Consider the following 16,424-nt stretch of genomic DNA (forward strand, 5'->3'; position numbering starts at 1 on the left):
CCATTTATTACTTAAAACAGTACAAGCATGTCGCAAGGAAACAAACAATAATGTAGCTTAAAAAAGTTAGAAACTGAAAAGGAAATACAAAGAAAACACAGCAGTAAAGAAGTTTTAGCATAATGGGTTTTAGCTCTGAAAATCAGAACACTTGATACAAAAATATAACAGCTGCTTACAGAGTGACTATTTTCCTTTTCTCTGAGGATGCCCAATGAACTCCATGGGCTCTTGTCGAAACTTTCCTCAAAAACAGCTTAAAATCCTATTGGAAAGTACAGGCTCCTATACTAGTGGACATAACAAAAGAAACAGACTCACAGATAGAACAGACGAGTGGTTACCAGTGAGGAGAGGGAAGGGAGGGAGCGGTAATACGAGGGTGTGGGGTTAAGAGGCACAAACTACGATGTATCAAATAAGCTACAAGGACGTGTTGTACAACCCAGGGGATATAGCCAATTTTTATAACTATAAATGAAGTATAGCCTTGAAAAGCTGCACATCACTATATAGTACATCAACTATACTTCAATAAAAAAACAAATATGATGATCTTATGAATGTCTTTGTACAACCATTACTGTTAGTGATGTAGTAATGGACAGGATTCCAGTCACATGTAGCTTCACGACCACTAAATGTTATTTGAGATGGTTCTGGGCTATGAGCTGTTCAATGAAGTCTTTGTCTTCCATCTTCCACTGAATCCACACCTTTTGTTCTATCTAAAGTCTCCCTTTCTTGTGGTGTGTACTTCATTCCATCATGTCTGACAATGACAGAATGAAGAAAGCAACCAAAGCCCCTGTACCTAGAGGTGACTGAGAGGTGGGGGAGGTCAAGTTTTCTCAAGGCTTGACCCCTCAGTTTTCTGAGACTGCCTTTCCTTAGTACCTGAGCAAGTTTCACCTTGGTAGTGATGGAGAGGGACAAATTCCTATCTTTTATGTCTTCTCTTGAGACACCATGATCCTTTGATCTTTGCATCAAATGAGGAGCATCTATTTAGTGTGAGCTTGTTATTCTGTGAACACCCACTGGGGTATGCATTCGGAGAAACTAATGTTTATGGGCTTTGGTGTTTCATTTTCCTAAAATTGTTCTTGAGGCAGCTGTGGTATAAACCACGGTGTACCACAATGGGCATTAGAGGACTATTAGTTCAAATACCAGTTCAGTTCAGTTCAGTCGCTCAGTCGTCTCTGATTCTTTGCTACCCCATGAACCGCAGCACGCCAGGCCTCCCTGTCCATCACCAACACCCGGAGTCCACCTAAACCCATGTCCATTGAGTCGGTGATGCCATCCAACCATCTCATTCTCTGTCGTCCTCTTCTCCTCCTGCCCTCAATCTCTCCCAACATCAGGGTCTTTTCCAATGAGTCAATGCTTCGCATGAGGTGGCCAAAGTATTGGAGTTTCAGCTTCAACATCAGTCCTTCCAATGAACACCCAGGACTGATTTCCTTTAGGATGGACTGGTTGAATCTCCTTGCAGTACAAGGAACTCTCAAGAGTCTTCCCCAACACCACAGTTCAAAAGCACCCATTCTTTGGCACTCAGCTTTCTTTATAGTCCAACTCTCACATCCATACATGACCACTGGAAAAACCATAGCCTTGACTAGACGGACCTTTGTTGGCAAAATGAGGTCTCTGCTTTTTAATATGCTGTCTAGGTTGGTCATAGCTTTTCTTCCAAGGAGTAACTGTCTTTTAATTTCATGGCCTCAGTCACCATCTGCAGTGATTTTGGAGCCCAAGAAAATAAAGATTAAAAGATTAAAACTGGTTCAAATAACAGCTTTGTCATTTATTAGCTGTGGGACACTGGACACATCTCGTGTTCTCTATGAATAATTTCCCTTTCCCCATTTGAAAAAGAAAAATTAAAAATTTTTTCTTCTAGTGATATTTTTGAGGGGAGGGGGAGGATAATTTAATGGTTGCTGCTGCTGCTGCTGCTGCTAAGTCACTTCAGTCGTGTCTGACTCTGTGCGACCCCATAGACGGTAGCCCACCAGGCTCCACCGTCCCTGGGATTCTCCAGGCAAGAGTACTGGAGTGGGTTGCCATTGCCTTCTCCAATTTAATGGTAAAATATGTAAATTTTCTTTTAGCTAAGAACTTGATACATGTTTAGACCTTCAAGATGTATGAGTTATATTACCTGGTTTATGTTTAAGAAGCTATAATGTTAGTATGGTACAGTAAAATATTTCAAAAGGCTTTCATTTTCAAGGACAAATATATTAGTATCTGATAAAGCATTAAAGGATAAGCATTTTGTAATATACAACATTTGCCCTCAAAGTCATAAATTCTCAACTGGTTACTAGTCAGAGAATCCAGAATGTTGAGCAACTTTTTGATTAAATCATTTATTAGTTCACTAGTCATCAACCTCCTGGAGTGTTTAAAGAAAACTCACCAGGTTGTTCCACCCCCGACTTGTTAAACTGGAATGCTCAGATGGGTCATTAAAAAAAAAACTGCAAGAACAAAACAAACAGCACCATATTTTAATCTTTATCGCAGGGCTAAAGTCCCTTCAAAAGAGAGATTAAAGTAGACCTAGCTGACTGTTCACTTTCTGAGTTAGAGGCACAGGTTGAATTAGCAGGGACTGTTATAAAAGCTTTAGGTTTCAGGCTCACAGTCTTCTGAGTAAGAAGAGAAGGCGCCAATGGATCTGGCTGTGGTCCTGGTGCTCTGTCTCTCCTGTCTGCTTCTCCTCTCACTCTGGAAACAGAGCTCTGGGAAAGGGAAGCTACCGCCGGGCCCCACTCCTCTCCCGATTCTTGGAAATATCCTACAGTTAGATGTTAAGAACATTGGCAAATCCTTAAGCAATGTAAGTAGGTTTTATGTTCCTCCAGTGGTTTGCAAAGGGTAAGTAAGTGAACATCTGCTTTAAAAAATATATATTAAAATACATTACAATATCTTAAAATTACTAAAATATGTCATTTTAAAGCAAATACTCCAGTGGAATATTACTTTTTGTCTGTCACTGTCAAGAAGAGTGGAAAGCATTTCTTGAGTAGAGAAACATTTAGGTCTCTGTATAACTGAATCAAAATGATAACGTGGCAAAAGATTGGAGTATTGCTTCTCTTCTTTGTTTCACCACATTTGCTATGATTTTTGGCTGAAGATAAATGATAAGGGAAGTGTTTTGTGATTAGCGATGTCATCAAGAAGTCATCAATTATATAAACTGCACGTTTTGTTCAGAATAACCATGAAAATTTAACTTCTGTGAAGAAGTGAACTATGCCTGATGTTAAGGAAATAGCTTGGGATCAGGACAAATATGAGTGAATGAAAGGAAAAAGTCATTATTCAGAGCCAGCTGGGGTGGTAACAAAATCCTTTTGGATTCTGCACAAAGCTGCTTTCTTCAAGACATGATGCTAGATGAAAGTAATTGTTCTTTCATGAGCTGCTGCGTGTCCTGGCACTGACTCTGTGATGCTTTCTTGCTTCCTGTCAGTAATAGCAGCGGATCTTAAATTGGGCTGGGCATTTGAATCACTGAGGGTGGTTTTTAAAAATGTAGATTTCTAGTATTTATTACAGCTGAGTCAGAATTCCCATGGGATGAGCTTTACAAGTGATCTAGAAGCAGTCAGTTGTATATTTGTTCTGAGGTAGGCACAGGGGTTACCAATAAATGTCTTAGGCACTACAGGGCAACTAAGCCATGTTGAAATTTGGGTCTTCTCTTTAGTAAAAATTTCTCCAAAGAAAACATACAGATGGCCATAGACCCATGAAAAGATGCTCAACATCACTATTAGGGAAATGCAAATCAAAACTACAGTGAGATATCACCTCACACTGGTCCAAATGGCCTAAATAATGAAAAGTCTACAAATAACAAATGTTGGAGAGGATGTACAGAAAAGAAAACATTCCTACACTGTTGGTAGGAATGGAAACTAGTGCAGCCACTATGGAAAACAGTATGGAGGGTTCTCAGGAAACTAAAAATAGAATCACCACATGATCCAGCAAATCACTCCTGGACAAAACACCCAGAAAAACTATAGTTCAAAGAGATCCAGAGATCAAATTGCCAACATCCGCTGGATCATGGAAAAAGCAAGAGAGTTCCAGAAAAACATCTATTTCTGCTTTATTGACTATGCCAAAGCCTTTGACTGTGTGGATCACAGTAAACTGTGGGAAATTCTGAAAGAGATGGGAATACCAGACCACCTGACCTGCCTCTTGAGAAATCTGTATGCAGGTCAGGAAGCAACAGTTAGAACTGGACATGGAACAACAGACTGGTTCCAAATAGGAAAAGGAGTTCGTCAAGGCTGTATATTGTCACCCTGCTTATTTAACTTCTATGCAGAGTACATCATGAGAAATGCTGGACTGGAAGAAATACAAGCTGGAATCAAGATTGCCAGAGAAATATCAATAACCTCAGATATGCAGATGACACCACCCTTATGGCAGAAAGTGAAGAGGAACTCAAAAGCCTCTTGATAAAGGTGAAAGTGGAGATTGAAAAAGTTGGCTTAAAGCTCAACATTCAGAAAACAAAGATTATGGCATCCGGTCCCATCACTTCATGGGAAATAGATGGGGAAACAATGGAAACAGTGTCAGACTTTATTTTTTTGGGCTCCCAAATCATTGCAGATGGTGACTGCAGCCATGAAATTAAAAGACGCTTACTCCTTGGAAGGAAAGTTATGACCAACCTAGATAGCATATTCAAAAGCAGAGACATCACTTTGCCAACAAAGGTCCATCTAGTCAAGGCTATGGTTTTTCCAGTGGTCATGTATGGATGTGAGAGTTGGACTGTGAAGAAAGCTGAGCGCTGAAGAATTGATGCTTTTCAACTGTGGTGTTGGAGAAGACTCTTGAGAGTCCCTTGGACTGCAAGGAGATCCAACCAGTCCATTCTAAAGGAGATCAGCCCTGGGATTTCTTTGGAAGGAATGATGCTAAAGCTGAAACTCCAGTACTTTGGCCACCTCATGCGAAGACCTGACTCACTGGAAAAGACTCTGATGCTGGGAGGGATTGGGGGCAGGAGGAGAAGGGGACGACAGAGGATGAGATGGCTGGATGGCATCACTAACTCAATGGATGTGAGTCTGAGTGAACTCTGGGTGTTGGTGATGGAGAGGGAGGCCTGGCGTGCTGCGATTCATGGGGTCACAAAGAGATGGACACGACTGAGCGACTGAACTGAACTGAACTGAACTATTACATCTCCATTTCTGCATATGAAGTGACTTGTTCCAAGTAATTCCCAGGTAGTAAAACACCTAGAATTTGAACTCTAAAGCCATGCTTTGGTGACTGTAAGATTTTCTAGAACAAATCTGATTGTAAACCATTTCGTGTTTACGCTTCACTAGATCCTCAGGGGAAAAAGGGGTGCTTACCTTGATTTTTCAGATTTTAGAAACATTTCCGGAGGATCAACTTGTCTAGTGAATGTAGAGCTTAATTTAACTAAAGTCTTGATTCCAAACCTTTTAAATCTGACCTAAAATTTTTTATCCCTTTTTATCTTTCAATATACTCATATAATTGTCCTGTATTCTATCTTGTTGGCTCCTTTTCAGTTCATCTCAAATTGCAATCTGCCTGGGGACAGAATTTGAAACTTAAAACTAAATGTTTATAAATTTATAAAGCATTGCTACCTTTTTTACTAAGCAAAAAAAAAAAAAAAATTAGGAGGACATTTAATTCTATGGAACCCAGGAATGGGACTTGAAAACTGAATAAGAAACTTTCTGGAAAGTCAAGTACTGACTTTTGTTCTCTTCTTTGAAAAGAAACTATTAATATTTCTACCATAATTTCTAATGCCAACTATGGCTTCCTTTAACATTTCTCCTGTTTTAAGGAGAACTATATTAGCTTCCTAAACAACAAAAAAATCCAGTGAGATATACACCTGATATAAAAGTACCCATAGTTTCTTATACTGTCTCTTTTTCATTGTTCTTGTCTTCAAAAACAGAAAGAAGGACAGGATAGGAAAAATAGCATTTAGGCTTTAATGTAAAGTAATTATTAAAAGAGATTAGCCCTGGAAATCATACTTCTCTGTGGTAGCCCTTAACGTTTAAGGATCAGGAAATAAAATATCCCACTATTACACAAACAGAACCAACTTATATAAATAATGAAATTACTCACCTGTGAGCCCTAGAGTATACTCCCTTCTCTGTGGTTTGATTTACATAAGGGAAGAATGTAAGTTCGTCTGTCTTGAGAATGAATGAAGGATATGTTTGTTTGAACCACTGAAGGGAGTTTTCTTAATGGCTGAAGCCATTTTATAATGTAGAAATCCCTTTTTCCTATTTTGAGTAAGAAAGGCCATTCTTAATATGGTGTCCAACAACTAAAACAATCTGAGGATTTGTTACTTGTCTGTGATGTAAACTGACTCCCCCTTCCCTTACCATCCGCTGCCCTCGGGGACTCTTTGGTAGGCGTTTGCTTTACAGCATGCAGGGGCTTGCCCAGTGACTCAGTGGTAAAGAATCCACCTGCAATCAAGGACATGCAGGAGATGCCAGTTCGATCCCTGCGTGGGGAAGATCTCCTGGAGGAGGGCATGGCAATCCACTCTAGTATTCTTGCTGGGATGATCCCCTGGACAGAGGAGCCTGGTGGGCTGCAGGCCATAGGGTCGCAAAGAGTCAGACACAACTGAAGTAACCAAGTACACAGCATGTATCTAGGATGCTTGTTCCTAGAACTGGCTGCCCACTGCCGCTAGGAAGTCTACCAGGTGATGCTTCTGGTGTCAGGCCGAGTTGTCCGCCACCTCAGAGCTGCTGGTGGTCTATTAGTGAGGAGCTGCTGGTGATCAGCCGCCCGGGCTGGGATTCCAGACTCAGGACGAGCACATTGCTTTGCACTTGATCCACTTCCAGCACCTCGTGCTCAGTGGTACCACCGCTCAGGTGTCCCAGGCTCCCACTGGCACCTCCCCCCAGTGCAATTGCTTTGTGGCCCAATTGGTGATGGGCACCGCCATCTTCATGGTGTCCTGTTACAAGTTGCTGCTGCTGCTGCTGCTAAGTCGCTTCAGTCGTGTCCGACTCTGTGCGACCCCACAGACTGCAGCCCACCAGGCTCCCCCGTCCCTGGGATTCTCCAGGCAAGAACACTGGAGTGGGTTGCCATTTCCTTCTCCAATTCATGAAAGTGAAAAGTGAAAAGTGAAAGTGAAGTTGCTTGGTTGTGTCTGACTCTTAGCGACCCCATGGACTGCAGCCTACCAGGCTCCTCCGTCCATGGCAGGAGGAGCATTTTCATTTTCTCCGTCCATTTGCTAGCCAAGAGTACTGGAGTGGGGTGCCATTGCCTTCTCCACTGTTACAAGTTACTGAATGTAATTCCCTGTGCTGTATGGTAAGCCTTGTTGCTTTTCTGTCTCATGTATAGTAGTTTGTATCTGTTAATCTCTTACCCCTAATTTGTCCCTCATCCACTTTGGTTACCCACAAATTTGTTTTCTGTGTCTGTGAGTCTGTTTACAATTTGTATATAGATTCATTTGTATTTTTTAAAGATTCTCTATATAAGCGATATCATGTAGTATCTTTCTTTTTCTGACTTAGTTCAGTTCAGTTCAGTCGCTCAGTCGTGTCCAACTCTTTGCGACCCCATGTATTGCAGCATGCCAGGCCTCCCTGTCCATCACCAACTTCCAGAGTTCACTCAGATTCACGTCCATCGAGTCAGTGATGCCATCCAGCCATCTCATCCTCTGTCCCTCTTCTCCTCCTGCCCCCAATCCCTCCCAGCATCAGAGTCTTTTCCAATGAGTCAACTCTTCGCATGAGGTGGCCAAAGTACTGGAGTTTCAGCTTTAGCAGCATTCCTTCCAAAGAAATCCCAGGGCTGATCTCCTTTAGAATGGACTGGTTGGATCTCCTTGCAGTCCAAGGGACTCTCAAGAGTCTTCTCCAACACCACGGTTCAAAAGCATCAATTCTTCGGTGCTCAGTTTTCTTCACAGTCAAACTCTCACATCCATACATGACCACTGGAAAAATCATAGCCTTGACTAGACAGACCTTTGTTGGCAAAGTAATGTCTCTGCTTTTCAATATGCTGTCTAGGTTGGTCATAACTTTTCTTCCAAGGAGTAAGCATCTTTTAATTTCATGGCTGCAGTCACCATCTGCAGTGATTTTGGAGCCCCCCAAAATAAAGTCTGACACTGTTTCCACTGTTTCCCCATCTATTTCTGACTTAGTTCACTAAGCTTATTCTCTAGGCCCATCTGTGTTGCTGCAACATTTTATTGTTTTTTTTTTTTTTATGGCTTAGCAATATTCCATTGTATGTATATACCACATATATTTAAGCCATTTATCTGTTAAGCGCACTTGGGTTGCTTCTATGTCTTGGGTATTGTAAGTAGTGCTGCTGTGAACATTGGGATGCGTTATCTTTTTGAATTAGAGTCCCATTTTTTTTTTCTTGGTATATACCCAAGAGTGAAATTGCTGGATTATATGGTAGTTTTATTTTTAGTTTTTAAAGGAATTTCCACACTGTTCTCCTTAGTGGCTGCACCAATGTACACTCCCACCAACAGTGTAAGAGGCTTCCCTTTCCTCTACACCCTCTTCAGCATTTAGCACTTGTAGACATTTCGATGATAACCACAATGGTACCTCATTGTGGTTTCAATTTTCACTTCTCTAATTGTTAGTGATTTTTTTTTTGATTGTTAGTGATTTAAAGAATCTTTTCATTGCATGTTGGCCATCTGCATGTGCTTCTTCAGAGAAAGGTCTATTTAGGTCTTCTGCTTTATTATGCTGAGATATGTTCCCTCTATACCCACTTTAGTGAGACTGCTTTTTTTTCCCTCATGAATGGATGTTGAATTATCATACTTATAAATCCCAAAGAAAGGCAATGCCAAAGAATGCTCAAACTACTGCACAGCTGCACTCATCTCACTCGCTAGTAAAGTAATGCTCAAAATTCTCCAAGCCAGGCTTCAAGCCGTACATGAACTATGAACTTCCAGATGTTCAAGATGGATTTAGAAAAGGCGGAGGAACCAGAGATCAAATTGCCAACATCCATTGGATCACTGAAAAAGCAAGAGAGTTCCAGAAAAACATCTACTTCTGCTTTATTGACTATGCCAAAGCCTTTGACTGTGTGGATCACAATAAACTATGGAAAATTCTGAATGAGATGGGAATACCAGACCACCTGACCTGCCTCTTGAGAAGTCTATACTCAGACCAAGAAGCAACAATTAGAACTGGACATGGAACAACAGACTGGTTCCAAATGGAACCAGAGTAAAAGAGTACCTCAAAGCTGTATATTGTCACCCTGCTTATTTAACTTATATGCAGAATACGTCACGAGAAACACTGGACTGGATGAAGCACAAGCTGGAATCAAGATTGCTGGGAGAAATACAGATAACCTCAGATATGCAGATGACACCACCCTTATTGCAAAAAGCAAAGAAGAACTAAAAAGCCTCTTGATGAAAGTGAAAGAGGAGAGTGAAAAAGTTGGCTTAAAACTCAACATTCAGAAAACTAAGATCATGGCAACTGGTCCCATCACTTCATGGCAAATAGATGGGGAAACAGTGGAAACAGTGACAGATTTTATTTTTGGGGGCTCCAAAATCACTGAAGATGGTGACTGCAGCCATGAAATTAAATGATGCTTGCTCCTTGGAAGAAAAGTCATGACCAACTTAGATAGCATATTCAAAAGCAGAGACATTACTTTGCCAGCAAAGGTCTGTCTAGTCAAAGCTATGGTTTTTACAGTGATCATGTATGGATGTGAGAGTTGGACTATAAAGAAAGCTGAGCACTAAAGAACTGATGCTTTTGAACTGTGGTGTTGGAGAAGACTCTTGAGAGTCCTTTGGACTGCAAGGAGATCCAACCAGTCCATCCTAAAGGAAATCAGCCCCGAATATTTGTTGGAAGGACTGATGCTGAAGCTGAAACTCCAGTACTTTGGCCACCTGATGTGAAGAACTGATTCACTGGAAAAGACCCTGATGGGAAAAGATTGAAGTAGAGAGGTGAAGGGGACAACAGAGGATGAGATGGTTGGATGGCATCACCGACTCAATGGACAGGAATTTAAGTAAACTCCGGGAGTTGGTGATGGACAGGGAGGCCTGGTGTGCTGCAGTCCATGGGGTCTCAAGGAGTTGGACATGATAGTGACTGAACTGATATTGATATATAAGATCCAGAAATGTTTGTAGTTATGTGTGGGAGAATAAATTATCAACAATATTATGATAATAACAGTCTTAATCATGAGCAAAATAGACCAAATTGTGACTTCTTTTGCTAATATTTGCATTTTCTTTCCATTTCCCAGCTCTCAAACACATATGGCCCTGTGTTCACAGTGTATTTTGGCTTGAGGCCCACTGTTGTGTTGCATGGGTATGAAGCAGTGAAAGAAGCCCTAATTGATCAGGGAGAAGAATTTTCTGGAAGAGGCAATATCCCAATGTCTCAAAGAGTTAATAAAGGATATGGTAAGTGTGCATATGCACGTGTCCAACATTGGTAATGGGGGTGGGGAGAATGGAAAAGAGGAATTTGAAAAGCCTCCTCAGCAGAGCTTGGTCCATCTCTGAGGCTGCCAAGTGTCAGCTCACTCCTCCTTCTCTAGGGCCTCCCTCCTAGTCTCTGTTTCCCCTCCTGGCAGGAATCATTTTCAGCAACGGGAAGAGATGGAAGGAGATCCGACGCTTCTCCCTCATGACCCTGCGGAATTTTGGGATGGGGAAGAGGAGCATCGAGGACCGCGTTCAAGAAGAAGCGCACTGCCTGGTGGAGGAGTTGAGAAAAACCAACGGTGGGTGATTCTATGCTCTGTAATTCTGACCTCAGCAGACCGCTCATTTCTCCAGGGACGCCATTGGAAACATTTCAGGGGCGGCCACATCTTTCATACGGTTCCTGGTTTTCAGCCTTCCCATGGAGAAGAGAGAGAGAGAGGAGAGAGCCAAAAGGGCTTTTGTGTATCTATGCTTGTTGTGTGCGTGCACCCAGGATGGGGCATATAGTGTGGATTAAAGGTCATTTAATCCTATTCTGATTTGAAATTTTTGTTTTCACATCATTAGGACATGAAGGTAGGAGGTTTTGAGTCTCATTTTTGTGTGTGTGTGCATTAGAGAGCAATTTCCCTCCCCATAGTGTCAGTTTGGGTTATCTATTCCAGAACATTTCATCAGGGAATACTTGTCAAGTGGACACGGTGGGAATGAATTCATCATGCCCCTCTGGAGGGCATGTGCTTTCACTTAATTGGCCTGTATTTGTATGGTCAACCTTACTCAGATGTCTGAGGGTTTCTTCAGACACTCATTGCCTACAGTTCTAGCCAGTAATGATACTTTTCTATGGTTCTAATTACTTAGGTATCCTTCAGTGCAGGCCTCATCTATTGTGATTTCCTTGTAAACAACTGTTTTAAAATTATCAGCTTGAGTTATTTAATGTTGCTTCTAAGTTACAGTATTGTTTTATGAATTCTAAGAAATAGATGCTATAGAATAATCCTAAAGTTTACACAAATACGAGGTTATAAAATGATTTATTTGGATTTCAGCCTGCCTTCCTAATTAGTTGCTTCCAACTTCAACTTTCTCTTTACATTTATCTCCCCTCCCTTACTGGTAAAGAATCTGCCTGCAGTGTTGGAGACCTGGGTTCAGTCCCTGGGTTGGGACGATCCCCTGGAGAAGGCAAAGGCTACCCACTCCAGTATTCTGGCCTAGAGAATTCCATAGACTGTATAGTCCATGGGGTTGCAAAAAGTCAGACATGACTGAGAGACTTTCACTTTCCTTTTCCCATGTTTTGTATTTTCCATATTTTATGATACTTTGACATCTTGGAAGGCCTTGCAGACCTGGGGAGCAACTGCCTCTCCCAGGGTTAGTTAATCCTGAGATAGAGCATCACATCTTTTCTATGAGTGTGCCTTTGATTTTTAAGCCAACCATCCAGAGCCCATACCCTCTGGATACCTACTTTATGAAACCCTCACACACCAAGCCAATATTCTCCCTGCCCTAAATTAACCCAAGGCATTATGGGACAACCAGGGACCATCCCTACTGCCTAGCTGCTGCTACTGCTGCTAAGTCACTCCAGTCGTGTCTGACTCTGTGCGACCCCATAGACGGCAGCCCACCAGGCTCCACCGTCCCTGGGATTCTCCAGGCAAGAACACTGGAGTGGGTTGCCATTTCCTCCTCCAATGTGTGAAAGTGAAAAGTGAAAGTGAAGCTGCTCAGTCGTGTCCGCCTCTTCGAGACCCCGAAGACTGTAACCTACTAGGCTCCTCCGTCCATGGGATTCTCCAGGCAAGAGTACTGGAGTGGGTTGCCATTGCCTTCTCCCTACTGCCTAGAGCCCTCTGAAATTATCCAAACTATCCAATCCTAAGGTTAGTTAGCATACTGACCCCACCTTGCTCATTTCTTCCTTGAAACCCCTGTGAAAGCTCTGCTCCATGCTGTCTCCTGACCAATCTTGGTGCTTCCCCACGTGGTCCTGGGTGATGTACCCCTCCTCTTGGGAATAAACTATCTTCTCTATGGCTATCATCTCCTGATCTGTTGACCTCATCATGTGAATAAAAATAAAACCCCAAGTACATTTTAAAACAATTGGGTTTGGGATTAAAACTCTTAGGGTAATTTTTCACCCCTACTGCTAGCTGTACTGATTTATGAAGCGCTTGTCACAATGAATCTTATTTTCGGTCTGGATTCCAAACTATCTGCTTTGTAAGTCTTCCTCTCCAGTGACCTGATAGGAAAGATTAAAAATCAGATTTTAGTCGTCACACACATGGACATTTCATTTTAACCTTTCTTGTTTGCTTTGTGATTGAAGTTTGAAGTGGAGAATTCTTACTTTTATTTTAGGCAAACAAATCTTAGAGTTTGCAGTTTATTTGTGTTACTTTTTCTTCTCATACAATGTGGATGACTTTTACTCATTTTTCCATCAAACACCTGAATTTTTCCATAATCTTTCTCTCTTAAATCTCTTCCTTTCTTGATCCTACCAGTCATTCCTTCAACTATTTATTATATATAAAAGGTTCCCAGGTTCCTAAATATTTTTTCTTTCTTACATCAGTGCTTAATTGTTTAGCTTACCAGATAGATGTGATTCTGTACTGATAGATAACTTGAATTGTTGTTTTTAACCGGACCTTTAACATTTTTTTCCATTCTTCAAAATAACCAACAATTTGGCTCAAGGCAGTGAAGGAAATGGAGATTTTGGGAACAAGTTATTAAACAAACTAGGATGGCTGAATGGTTAGGATTCTGGGCTCTCTCTGCCATGGGTCCATGTTCAGTTTGTGGTTGGTGAGCTAAGATCCCTCAAACTGTGCAGCCCAGCTAAAAAGTTAAAAAAAAAAAAAGGTCTGTTAAACAAACAAAGGATGGTATGGTCAACTCATAATAAAGGCAATAATGATGTATTTTAAGCATACTAAAATTTTTGCTTATAAGGGAATTTCTATGTAAATGTTGATTTAGATATTCTATAATTATCTGTTATCCACAGCAAAGTTGTATATTTATATTTTAACAGTGTTTTATAAATCTTTTCCATTCTTTAGGGTCACCCTGTGATCCCACTTTCATCCTGGGCTGTGCTCCCTGCAACGTGATCTGCTCCATTATTTTCCAAAATCGGTTTGATTATACAGATCAGAATTTTCTTAACTTGCTAGACAAATTTAATGAAAATCTCCTGGTTGCGAGCTCCCCATGGATGCAGGTGAGGGCATGCTCCTTTTTTCCTGAGAAGTCATCTGTGTTCTTTTCTCTGACAAGTTCATAATTCAGTATGGACCAAGCTGTGAAGAGAATGTTTGAAAACTGAACATTTTTTTTAATTTATTTATTTTATTTATTTTTTATTATTATTATTTTTTACTTTACAATATTGTATTGGTTTTGCCATACATCAACATGCATCCACCATGGGTGTACACGTGTTTCCCATCCTGAACCCCCTCCCACCTCCCTCCCCATACCATCCCTCTGGGTCATCCCAGTGCACCAGCCCCAAGCTTCCTGTATACTGCATAGAACCTGGACTGGCGATTCATTTCTTATGTGATATTATACATGTTTTAATGCCATTCTCCTAAATCATCCCCCCCTCCCTCTCCCACAGAGTCCAAAGGACTGTTCTATACATCTGTGTCTCTTTTGCTGTCTTGCATACAGGGTTGTCATTACCATCTTTCTAAATTCCATATATATGTGTTAGTATACTGTATTGGTGTTTTTCTTTCTGGCTTGCTTCACTCTGTATAATAGGCTCCAGTTTCATCCACCAATGTGGCAACTGGGAATCAGATTTTCCCCTCTTTGTTTTGTTTTTTTTAGTTTGATATAGTTTCTGTTTGTTTGACTTTTGCTGCTGCTGCTGCTGTGTCGCTTCAGTCGTGTCCGACTCTGTGTGACCCCATAGATGGCAGCCCACCAGGCTCTGCCCTGGGATTCTCCAGGCAAAAACACTGGAGTGGGTTGCCATTTCCTTCTCCAATGCATGAAAGTGAAAAGTGAAAGTGAAGTTGCTCAGTCGTGTCCGACTCCTAGCGACCCCATGGACTGCACCCTACCAGGTTCCTCTGTCCATGGGATTTTCTAGGCAAAAGTACTGGAGTGGGGTGCCATTGCCTTCTCCATTGACTTTTGCAAGCTGTAGCTATTCATTTATTTAGTGACTTTTCTAAACTGTTTTGGCACAATCTCTTTTTTTTTGTCTAGTGTGGTTGCTGAAATTTCTGTTCCTTTAGCTTATTATGTTCAACTAGTATTTGAATAGAGTTTTTTGATTTTTGGTTTTTTTTTTTTTTTGCTTTTTTCTTTTTAAAAAATTGAATAAAATATTCTTTAAAATCTATAGTGCTTTACAGTTTTCAGAAGTTTCACACACAAGATTTCATATAATCCTATAAAACCCTTTTTTTCCCTCACTACTCTTGTGTTGCCCCTCTATCCTCTCCTCTCCCTCTATAGCTTGTTTTCATATCTGTGAGTCTGTGGATAGCAATGCCATTGAATGTGAGGATCCTAAGAGAAGAAAAGTGAGACAAAGAGATGGAGATAGAGAGGAAGGGAGGAAAGAAGAAAGGGAGAAAGGGAGGAAATAAAGGGAAGGAAATGACTCCTAGATTTGTCCTTGTGTGCTTAGTTGCTAGTCATGTCCGACTCTTTGTGATCCTATGGACTGTACCTGCGAGGCTCCTTTGTCCATGGGATTTCCCAGGCTTTTCCCAGTATCCTGGCTTTTCCCAGGGATTTCCCAGTATCCCAAGGATACTGTGGTGGGTTGCCATTTCCATCTCCAGGGGATCTTCCTTACCCAGGGACTGAACTTTTGCATTGGCACATGGGTTCTCTTACCACTGAGCAGCCTGGGAATCCTTTAGCCAGGTTATTTTCAACTCTGTCTTGGTCTTCGCTTGTTACTTGCACTCAGCCTAGAGATCAGCCAGAGGTGATAGCTTAGTCTCTTCTTTGGTCTTTTCTTAGCAGGTGTCCTGCCCTGGGCATGTGTATAGCTTTCTGAATTCCTCAGTATACATGGGTGCTTTTGAATGTGCTAATTTCTTAAAGGCATTCCCTCCCCAGCTGTTCTTTCTGGAGTTTGGGGCTCTGTTGTGTGCCTTAACTGTAATCCTTTGCTCCAGGCAACTGTGGGTTTTTCATTAATCTTGCCAGGTCTTTGAGACATCCGTACTGTGTTTCCACCCTAAGTTCCAAGTCAGATGAAACAAAAACAAGTTTCTGTGTCAATGCCTCAGGTGGCCCCAGACAGGTTAGAACACAGATACACAGTTCCTTGTTAGTGAGGTCTGCCCCGGTACCACCAGAATGAGGAAGCAGGCTCCCATACCACAAGCTGCCCTTGTTAAGGCCACTGCCAAGGAAGGAGGTGGGACAAGGAGAAAAAGCAATAACAGATCTTTTCTGCTGTTTTTAAGTTATCTTATCCTTGATTCAACATTTATGTGATTGCTGTAAACCTTGGTGCTCTAGAGTTCTGACAAGTTGATTCTGATAGTTTTTGCTTAATTTTCTGATGCTTTTTAAGGCCTTCTGAGTTGTCTACTGCATCATTTTTGCTGATGTTATTCTAAGTGAATGTTTGAAAGTAACAATCCTGCCTTAGTGTCATAAAGTAAACATCTGGGAAAGGTGGCTGTGCTTTTATTTTACAGAGAAAAGAAAAGCCTGAATATAAAGCTGGAATTCAAGACTCTTGACTCCCTGGCCAGTGGTTTTTTCCACTACCCCACCAAAACCCAGTTTCCATAAACTACTTTGGTGACTGCCCAGAAGCATGCCCACA

At 41.4% G+C, this 16,424-nt stretch overlaps 1 protein-coding gene across 1 annotated transcript in view; it reads left to right on the forward strand.

Annotated features, from left to right (window-relative positions):
• The first annotated feature begins 2,517 nt into the window (after window positions 1–2,517).
• Window positions 2,518–16,424, forward strand: part of LOC133239191 (cytochrome P450 2C18-like) — a 41,545-nt gene continuing 27,638 nt past the window's right edge. Inside the window, exons 1-4 of the mRNA XM_061402840.1 lie at window positions 2,518–2,857; window positions 10,393–10,555; window positions 10,729–10,878; window positions 13,675–13,835. Of these exons, the coding sequence (XP_061258824.1) occupies window positions 2,690–2,857; window positions 10,393–10,555; window positions 10,729–10,878; window positions 13,675–13,835 (642 nt within the window). The 5' untranslated portion in view covers window positions 2,518–2,689. The remainder of the gene's footprint in view (window positions 2,858–10,392; window positions 10,556–10,728; window positions 10,879–13,674; window positions 13,836–16,424) is intronic.

Source organism: Bos javanicus, chromosome 26, assembly GCF_032452875.1.
Source record: "Bos javanicus breed banteng chromosome 26, ARS-OSU_banteng_1.0, whole genome shotgun sequence".
Lineage (NCBI taxonomy): Eukaryota > Metazoa > Chordata > Mammalia > Artiodactyla > Bovidae > Bos > Bos javanicus.